Source organism: Triticum aestivum, chromosome 5A, assembly GCF_018294505.1.
Source record: "Triticum aestivum cultivar Chinese Spring chromosome 5A, IWGSC CS RefSeq v2.1, whole genome shotgun sequence".
Classification (NCBI taxonomy): domain Eukaryota; kingdom Viridiplantae; phylum Streptophyta; class Magnoliopsida; order Poales; family Poaceae; genus Triticum; species Triticum aestivum.
Genome location: NC_057806.1, coordinates 658,102,518 through 658,113,033, shown reverse-complemented (window position 1 = coordinate 658,113,033; position 10,516 = coordinate 658,102,518). Strand labels below are relative to the sequence as shown.

At 46.0% G+C, this 10,516-nt stretch overlaps 1 protein-coding gene across 2 annotated transcripts; it reads right to left on the bottom strand.

Annotated features, from left to right (window-relative positions):
- Positions 1-6,331: 6,331 nt before the first annotated feature.
- LOC123105710 (ras-related protein Rab11C) lies at positions 6,332-8,725 on the bottom strand. 2 transcript variants are annotated; one of them, XM_044527831.1, is made up of 4 exons: positions 8,598-8,699; positions 8,252-8,447; positions 7,107-7,159; positions 6,332-7,010 (listed from the first exon to the last, which is right to left on the bottom strand). In XM_044527831.1, exons 2-4 carry the CDS (start codon positions 8,414-8,416, stop codon positions 6,677-6,679), a joined length of 552 nt encoding a protein of 183 aa, XP_044383766.1. In that variant the 5' UTR covers positions 8,417-8,447; positions 8,598-8,699; the 3' UTR covers positions 6,332-6,676. The 2 variants fall into 2 exon arrangements, with proteins under 2 accessions (XP_044383766.1, XP_044383765.1); XM_044527830.1 differs by having other exon boundaries at positions 6,332-7,159; positions 8,598-8,725.
- Between the last annotated feature and the right edge of the window lie 1,791 nt (positions 8,726-10,516).

The following is a 10,516-nucleotide window of genomic DNA, read 5'->3' as shown; positions in this document are numbered from 1 at the left end:
CAAATTTGGCACATGAAAGAAATGGGACGAAATCGAAGTCGACATGCCTAATGTAGCTTGTACTCACCTAGCATCGGCACTTGCATTTTTCTTAAAAAAAAACATTCAGCACTTACAGTTAGTGGGTGATAATGGCTCAATTCAGGCCTTCACCTGAAAGAAATGGGATGATTTTTTTTCTTTTTTCTGAAACGGAGAAATGGGACGAAAATCGACATGTCTAATGTAGCTTGTACTGAGCTAGCACCAGCACTTGCCACTTGGATTAGTGGGTGATAAGTTATAATGCAAATTATTCCCCACACAAATAAAATAGACTAAAACGCAGTGGAAGCTTTCGAACATGGTAAGAGGGTCCCCTCGTCACCTTGTATTGGTTTGAACGGTGTTGCTTTATATATAAAGCGGGGTAAAAACCTGTTTCAAGAGAACTTTGTTAATCTCTCCCCGATCACCAAATCTACTGATAAAAACGGTAAATCGAACCGCTATTGCACCTACCGTCGCTTTTTGACCTATTGCATATAGCCCACGAAGGTTCAAATCCTATAGGAAGCCGATGAACGCACAAAAAAAGCTCTATTTGCAAAAAGTGAAAAATGAAAAAAACAACAACAAAGGATTGACCCGATGTGTGAGAGCACGACATACATATCAGTAGGTGGGGTGTTGCAATCCAGCCAAAGATATTGCATGCGTCGTTGCACTCACAACGATCATGACATGAGCGCACATCGCCGTTCCAACATGCGCCGGAACTAGTGTCACTATGGCTTGGCTACGCGTTTGACCATTGATCATCAGATAGTGCAGTGACAATGACCGTGAGAGCTCGTCACCAACTAAATCTCTGCCTGGATAAAGGGGTGGAGGAAGGTCCACGTGTTGACCGCTTGTTAGCTCTCGGCGTGGCTTAGGTCGACGATCGGACGGACGAGGGTCATCGGTCGCGTGTTCCGACGGCTCGCCACGATCCTCCGACGAGGATCATTGGTCGCGTGATCCGACGTCTCGCCACGATCCTCCGACGAGGATCGCACTATGCACTTGATCTGTTTATTAGTACGTGCTTATCTGTCTGCAAAGTAATCTGTGAGGTCATCTCCAATGCTACAGCTTCAGGTAGGCCTAGACCTAGATAGACCCCTCAAGTCAAATCGATGGCACTGCTGGTGGATTTGGATTGGCAATCCATCTCTTGGCATAATCAAACGTGCTTGAGAAATATACGATGTAGATTTGATGGGATGGACGATGCGGCGCCACTCGAAATGCAGGGCGGGAACAGCTGGCGGCAATGCCGAATTCCACTAGCCCGATCGATCAGGATCATGCATGCATGACAAAACCATGCGTGTTTTTCTTCTCTGTGTAATTTTTTTTATATATACCATGTGCTTTTGCACCAGAAAAGAAAGAACAAAAATCGATGTCTAGATGAGTCAGAAGCAGAGAACTCTGTCCAGTGCTGTTGCCACTTTTGTCATCTACTCCTATAAAAATCTGAGTTGGTGATGATGGTGTGCCTGCCATCTTTCATTTACAGCCATCCGATTTGCATCCAACGCGTCTGAGGCAAACTATGGCAATTTTACAAATAACCCCCTGCCACTCCAGTTCAGTGTTTAGCCCATCTCTACCCCACCTCATCTAGCGCCATCTCAGGAAAGAAAGTCGCCCCCCAGGCTCCATTGCCGACCACTACCACAAACCCCTCCTCGCCGTCTCCACCACCCCCTTCCATGTCTCCCTGACTTCGACCTGGGTAAGTATGCTGTCGATTAGGACTGTTCACGAGCCAAGCCGAATTCAGACAGAGCCATGTTAGCTCGCTCGGAAGCAGCCAGCTCGGCTCGGCTGGGTGATGCCAACGAGCTGCATATGGGTGGCTCGGCTCTGTTAAGCCCGAGCGGCTCGTGAGTGGATGGACAAGGGAGGTGCATGCTGTGGATGTGTTGTGAGTCATGGTGGTCATCGCCGGCCACCAGGGCGTGCCCGTGTGGCCGTGACCAGCAGGTGCATGCCAGAGCAAGTGGCGGTGCAACATTGAGGCGGAGGGCACGCATCTGCCGACGTTGGTGAGGACGCAACACAAGCAGAGAAGAACATGGGTGGGCAACGCGTGAGCATATGTGTGCGTGTGTGCGCTCGGCGACGAAGCATGCCTGTGTGCGTGCGGCGGGGATGGATTATGGATGCGTTGGGAAGAAGAAGAGAATGTAAGAGGGAGGGAGGTGCGAGCGACGGCTGTGTGCGGCGGCGGGGGGGGTGGATGCATCGCATGGGTCAGTGGGTACATGCTGCTCGTCTAGGTCACCAAATAAGGATAGCTTCGTATTGGGCTTGGGCTGCTCTTGTAGCCTATACATTTCGCTGCTAATTTAAAAAAAAATACTGGGCTGAAAACGAGCCACAGCCCCAACATTTCGCCGCCAGAGTCGTTCGAGCCCCAACATTTCACTGCCTCCCCTGTATCTTGCTTCACCAGCCCCAATTGCGACCACAACGTCTGTGTCCTCCCCTGTCTCCTCCAACACCAACCCCCACAAGTACGTCGGTGGCTACGCCCTGCTCATCCGCAGCCGCCACCTACTATTATTTCCCCCTTCCCGGCGACGCAATCCATGTTGATCACACTCTCATAGATGGAACAGAGTGTGGGGAGGTGAGATGCACTGCCCTTCGCCTTCTGATCTGACAAAGACCAATGTATGGGTATTGATGAAGAAGAAAATCTTCTTCTGCAGTTGCAGATATGTAATGGTAACATATGGAAGAAATGCCTATTCTGTAGTTGCTCGGCCTGACTCAGCTCGGCACGGCAAGGCTCTAATTATAGGTTCGTCCTATTTTTTTACTCGATTGTTGCATAAGAAATGCCAGAAGGAAGATGGGACATGAACTTGGCTCTTGAGCTCAAGTAATATCAATAAAATTTAAAGAAATCTTTTTGGAAACAAACATGTAGAACTATTTGTGCAACATTTCATGAAAAAATAACATCAATGTTGGACTAGAAAAATAAACAAATCGTTAAAAAACTATTTTTACAGCTTTTTTTTGGCAAAGCACCACAAGTGTTTTTTCTTCATGAAGTTTTGCATGCAGCTTGAACACTGGAACGTGTTTGTTTGCAAGAATAGGTTTGTTATGTTTGCTATTCTGTCTGCATTTACTCTTCACCCGGATGCTTATGAGCTCAAAAGCAGAATGAATATATCCAAAGAAACATACTGATATTTGTTACACATGAGATGACCACCACATAAGTTGTGAAATAAACTACTCTAGATCAATGCATTTTGGTTAGCCGTGCAACACACGGGCATCTTACTAGTACTAATTAAGTTGATGAGTTTTGTTCGGCATAGGATGCTTTCTGTTGTAGAAGAGAACACATTACTTAATTTGTAGTGCAGCTTTGGGTGGTAGGTAGGCTAACATAGGTTTAGATCTTCTGATGCTGGAGGTAGAAGATTGATCCTAACTAAAAGTGCTTTTTCACCCAAAGAAAAATGGAAAATCAATGTCTATATCAGCCAGAAGCAAAGAACCTTCTCCGGTGCTATTGCCACCTTTGTCATACTAATTAAGTTAGTGGGTTTTGCGCAATATTTTTTCATGTTGTTGTCCAACAAAACCCATTTACTTACTTAATTGTATTGCAGTTTGGGTGGTAGGTAGGCCAACAAATGTCTGGACTAGATATAGGTTTAGATCTTCTAATGCTGGAGGTAGAAGATTGATCCTAATTTACCTTTGCTTTTTCTTCTATAAATATTTTTTTCTATGTGCTTTTGCACCCCAAAAAGAAGAAGAAACATCCATGTCTAGATGAGCCAGAAGCAGAGAACTTGTGTACCAGTGATGCTCCCACCTTTGACATGCTCTTTTTTTTTTTGAAGCTCCTTTGACATGCTCATTAAGTTGATGAGTCTTGTGCAATACTTTTTTTTTCTGTTGTGGCCCAACAAAACACATTACTTACTTAATTGTAGTGCAGCTTTGGGTGGTACGTAGGTAGGCCAACAAATGTCTGGACAAGATATAGCTGGATCCTCTGATGCTGGGGGCACAAGATTAGTGCTAATTGCATATGGATGTGTAAATAAGTACTATATTGAAGGAATCGGTTCCTTGTGTCTTATGTTGCGTGGCATGTGGTGTGGCTGTGGGCAGCAGGGAATTTCCAGCCACAAGTCCATGATGGGACACAGAATGATGAGCTCCAATTTTCAGTGGGTAATATCCTAGTCAACAGCATGACCTATACATCAGAAAAATTTAACCTGCATCTAGAGAGGAATTCGAACACTAGCTAGTATTAGCAGCACTGGTAGTACTTGATTACCCTAACTGGTACACTAGTTTAATGAACCACTAAATTAGCCACAAGTTTTTTATGTAGCCAGGTTCAGCTCCGATTAGGACAGGCATATAGATTGTGGGATGAACCTTCTTTTCCATGATAGGCAAGGTACAATTGATGGGAGTATTTAACATTCATCGACATCCAATTAACATACTACACTCATTAGTTGGAGTAGAAAATTAGCTATCCATCCATGATAGGGGAGGAAGAACACATATGTATCACTTTGGGTATCTCACACTGAATTTGTTCCCCAAAGTGCGCATGCCATCATCAGGTCGCAGGGCTAAGCTTCAACTTTGATTAATACTCCGGTTGTTCTTATCTTGTTAATTACTCCTAGTTTACTGGGTGCAGAAGAGAATAAACCCCTTCTTTCTTCTCTCTTTATTTACTTGTACTTGCATAAACCCCTTTTGACCATGGAATTGAACCATGGTAGGCATCCACTCTGTACTTGCTTAGCCACAGAATGCAGGACACTGGGCATCAAGATAAAGGAGATAGGACATAAAACATACAAAATCTTAATTGAACCCTACCATCACGCGAGGTCGCGAGTTGGAAAATATTAATCGATCGACATACGGCCCCCAGCGTGCACTTGTCGGCACAATTATGATGTTATTTTCTCATTTTATACATCTTTATTTAATGCAATATTTTGCAAGGGTACGGTTTGTACAGGTACCCAGAAAGTTCACTTTCCCAAATTCAGAAACACATGATTGATAATCATAAGCAGAGAGCAGATCATGATGGGAAATGGAGAGATGTAGCAGTACTAGATTAGGATCGCACAACAGATTTTGCCTGCAAAAAGGAAGGATTTAGATAACAGAAAACAAAGCTGTAGGTTGCAGCTGTCGACCGGCAGATTCTTGGAAGTGAAGGAACAGGATTCGGCAAACGTTTGTGTCGACTAATGATGATAAGGATCCTTCTATCAGACTCGGAGTAGACTCTACAGTTGACAAAGTCATTGTGCGAGCATCTGATCTACCCCCCCCTTACCCATACCGGCCGAAAGGATTTGACTGCCATTTTGCGGCGGCGAAAGAGAACATATTCTCCTTCCAGATGAACAACGGTTCGAGATGGCGAACTTGCGAGATGTTGAACCGACTGATGTTTACTCTGAGAGTCTTGTGTGTGAAGGTTCCCGCAAATAATTGTGTTCAAATTTTGCAGTGGTCTTCAGTCTGATGGCTGATGTCTGAAAGACCGGGCATCTGAACAATCTTTTGCCGATCTCGTGAAAAAAGGCGATGAAACGTCGGGGAATGGATCTGCCGAGCATGAAAAGATGGCATAAAGGCAGAGATGAAGGGACTGAAAGTTCAAAGGGGGTTTAAGGTTGAAATACAAGCACGAGCTTTCCGTGGCCTCTGGGCCTGTACTGTACTGACAATGCAACGTGGAAACAGATTATGATATATGCTAAAGCAGATGAGCACAGGACCGATTCCATCAGAATGCAATCCAGATGCATTATACGAACACTGCACACTACAGAAACCCATGCAATTAGAATGCAGAACAGTGTAGCTCAAGCAACAAGAGAATGCGCGAGCAGGATCATCGAAAAGGCCGAAAGCCACCAGAGGACCAGGTGAGCTGCTCCTCGGTTTGCAAGATGTTCGGATAGCGCCACAATTCGCATAACGAACACTACAAGATATAGGAGCATCCCGTTGCTGCTGTTCCGGTAATCCGGGGCATATATCTTGGAACTGAAATCCACATACATTACACGAACAAACTGGAGGCCCAAATTACACGAAAACGACCAATCCAAGTGCAGAACAGTGTAGATCAAGCCACAAGAGAATGTGCAAGCAGGATCAGCGAAACCGTACAAAGAGGAACAGATGAGCTGCTCCTCAGTTTGCAAGAACAATGTTAACAAGATGCCTTTTGTAGGACAAAAGATGTTCAGATAACACCACAATCCACATATAACAAATACAAGAGATATATATCTATACCCCCATTGTTCCTGCTCCGGTAATTCGGGGCACCAAATGTCTTAGGAGGACAAACATGTACCTAAAAGGAAACATGATAATGCTCTGAAACTGTAGTAAGTCTGACTGACAAACAATGGTCTCTACCAAAAATTTGCAACTACACACGGTATCTACCAAGGATAATTTCTTTCTAGCAGTATGAACTTTAATACAACCCCACCAGAATTACAGGCCAAAAGGAGTCAAAAGGGACCGAACTAACACCTAGACACCTAGGGCGCCGTAAGATCCATGTGAGCATCCTTTTGCAGAATCACCACTTCTCTGTTCGCACCTAGGTAGAACAGCACCCTTTCTTTGTGTTGCCAGATGAATCGGCAACATTGATGGTGGTTCCTTGAGTCGGAGGTCCACTTCCTGCAGCCTCCTGGGCAGCGAGCGCCTTCTTGCTTATGATCTGATGGATGTCGGAAAGGATAGTCTGAAACGCCTTCTCGACGTTCAAGGCTTCCAGTGCCGAGGTCTCAAGGAAGGATAGCCCTTCCTTCTCTGCTAATGCCTGCCCTTCTTCCTCTTGAACTGACCTCAGGTGGTTAAGGTCGGATTTGTTTCCAACCATCATGATGACAATGTTGGAGTCAGCATGGTTACGGAGCTCACTAAGCCACCTATTGATGTTTTCAAATGATAGCTTCTTTGTTATGTCATACACCAAAAGAGCTCCCACAGCTCCCCTGTAGTAAGCACTTGTGATTGCACGGTACCTCTCTTGGCCAGCAGTATCCCATATCTGAGCTTTAATGGTCTTGCCTTCTACCTGTAATCATACTTCCAAACTCAATCAGAAAACCAACAGAACTAAAATGGTAATTCAGACAATACCTCAAAGAAATGGAACATGAAAATTCACTTGCTAAAACATAACTTGTCAGAGACATGGACATGGCAATAAAAAAAAGCATATAGTAGATGCATTATTGCAGAAAAAGTCCGTGCAATGGAAATAGATCGTGAGGTCTGACTATGCTGGAGCTTTAACCTGAATACATGGTAGAATTAAACAGCTCCTTAAACATAAAAGTTTAAGTACTCTTTTAAGATGTACTACCTCTGTTCTCCTTAAACATAAAAGTTTAAGTACTATTTTAAGATGTACTACCTCTGTTCCTAAATATGAGACGTTTTGGCAGTTCAAACTAAACTGCCAAAACATATTATATTTAGGAACAGAGAGTGTAATAGATTGATCAAGAACCTCTTCTACATAAACAGGCCCTGCTTCCAGAGATGAAACATCAAAAGCTCTGATCCATAAATTATGAGAGTACAGTGCTCAGACGCTCCATGAACTACGTCAGCCATTCAAATTCAAGTGCCAGCGGAAACCAAATGTCCTGCATAACTAAAATTGCTTGCCAGTTTATGAACATTTGTTCCAGTGAAACTACTGAGAAAGAAGCACGGAACTTACAAACTGTAGACAATTCCCATAGTTTCTATAAACTAGCAAAACAAGTGTTAGTCACAATTGCAAGTTTCCTTTTTCTTCTTGATTGAGGAAAAAACGGACGCTATAAAAGTCAGATCTGATTTAAAGTTGACACTGCCCTTGCAGACTCGGCTTAGCCCATTTCTCTGCGACCAATTCCAAGGGCCTCCTGACCACAGATAAAACAAACGGCACGCACAACACAATGATGCGAAAAAGCAACCGTGGGTACTAGACTAATCAACAGGCAACACGTGCAAAAGAGACATCATCGTCAAAGAGATTAGCTTAATTTGGAACGATCTAGATCAAAACATGTACATCGAGAGCGCATGCATCGCCAGACCACTAAAACCGTGGAGGGGGGAAATGGAATCCCTAGATCGTGATCGCGGGAAGGGGAGGGGGCGGAGAGATGACCTGGAGGGTGCGGGTGGCGAACTCGACGCCGATGGTGGACTTGGACTCGAGGCAGAACTCGTTGCGGGTGAAGCGGGAGAGGATGTTGGACTTGCCGACGCCGGAGTCGCCGATGAGCACGATCTTGAAGAGGTAGTCGTACTCGTTGTCCACCCGGTGCGCCATGTGGCTCCGCCGCCGCCCGCCGACGCGGATCCTGCACCAACCGCGCGGCCGAGATCCAGCCGAGGCGGAGATCAGTCGGTAGGTGAGGAGACGGAGGAAGGGAAGGGAGGGGAGGGGATCGAGCGAGGCGCGGGATCCGGCGAAGGCGGAGGGGATCGCCGCGGGAGGGAATCGCGCGTACCTGGGATTCGATTCGGTTGCGGATTCGCCGGTGGGGGAGGGAGGGCGCGCCGGAGAGGGGAGGGGGGGAGGAGGTGGGTGGAGGAAGGAAGGAAGGGGGGATGGAAAGAAACGGAAACGAAACGTGAGGCGGAGTGGGGGCGGTGGTGGGTATACAGCGGCCAGCGGGGCAGCCAGCCCAAGGCCAAATGGGTTGCTGGTTAATTATTGATGGGGGTTAGTTTACAATTATCATCAACGTTTTGTTTCTAGAAGATGGAATCACCACTATTTTATTATTACTATTTGGGGCCAGGGAACGAAACGTTAATAACAAGTGTTTTTATTACGTTAATTATATAAAACACAAATATTCAGGCACCGTTTTCAGTATGTTGAAATGTCAAAAAATGTGTTGACGAGATGCAACCATCTACTACCTCTGTGCTATAATGTAAGACGTTTCTTTAGAAAGGGGCTTCTAATGGCAACTCCAACACACGACTTAAAATGGACGTCTGTTTTGTTCGGACTTTGTCTGTTTAGAGATGACAATGAGGCGGTGTCCATTCAGATTTGTCGACGCGTCGGCCGTGCGCCAAGGCGCGGCCTCATCTTGGCCGCATCTCGTCCGCATATATTTTTTCGCCTCATTTCATATTACTTCATCAACGGTTTTTGGATACATTAAAGTACATTCATCAAATCTTGACTAGAATAGTAAGACTAAAGAAAAACAAGAACCACAAAAAGACATTTTAAAAGATGTCAAATTTCCATAACTGCTTCCAGTAGTTGGATTAGTATCTTGTTGATTCTTTCGTTGTTGATCTACGAATTCTCCATCTTGCATATTTCTTTCTTCTTCGAGTCTAAAGAAGTAGACGTTGCTTCTTTGCATCTAATCGCATCTCTAGCATCTATTGTAGCAACAAGTGCACAGACATCTATCAAATTTCGTTCTATCAATAGATGGACACCAAAAATTGCATCCATCCCACACAATAAAAATTTGAGTATAAGCAAAATGCGCCGAATCCGGAGGCACAACCGAAGCTAAACTAGTACATACCCCCATCGTTTTTGCACTTGCCGAACACCCATCCAGAATGCTCCGGCGTTGTAGACACGCGGCGCACGACCTTCCGTGGACAGTCGTAGCACTTTATGAGCGACAATGGTGCGCCGATGATCCTTTGGGCCAGCACCGAGCCCGGACGGCAGCCGTTGGCTTATTTGCCGGCGAACCGTCAATGGGGTAGATCCGAGCGGCTAGAGCTGGGGCTGTGCAGTCCGATACCCGGCTAGTCCATGGTGCGACGCGGCCTCCGGCAGCTGGGTGAGCTCAAATCCGGCCGCATCTGCTCAAAATCTAGCCGTCGGATGCGCTGAAATCAGGCGGCCGGGGTTGGACAGCTCCTGGTGTTGAGAAAACGGGGGCTGCGAAAAGGGTAGGAGCGAGCGTGCGACCGAGAAAAATGGCGGCAGTGGCCGCTAGGGACGGGAGGGAAATAGATAATGGAGCGCATGTGTCCCCGATGGGCAAGCCAGGGAAGGACATGGGCACGCGTCGCTCCTATCTGCGGGTGTCCGTTTGACTACAAACGCGGCCCAGAGCTGGGCCTGAAATGGATCGAAAGTGGACTGAAAATGAACATTGGTTTGTTTGCTCCCGCGCGTTGGACCGTCTATTCTGTCCGTTTACCCCAAACGGACGCAGCCGAACTATTTGGGGTCGTGCATTGGAGTTGCCCTAAGACCATTGTTGGGGAACGTAGTAATTTCAAAAAAATTCCTACGCACACGCAAGATCATGGTGATGCATAGCAACAAGAGGGGAGAGTGTTGTCCACGTACCCTCGTAGACCAAAAGCGGAAGCGTTAGCACAACGCGGTTGATGTAGTCGTATGTCTTCACGATCCGACTGATCAAGTACTGAA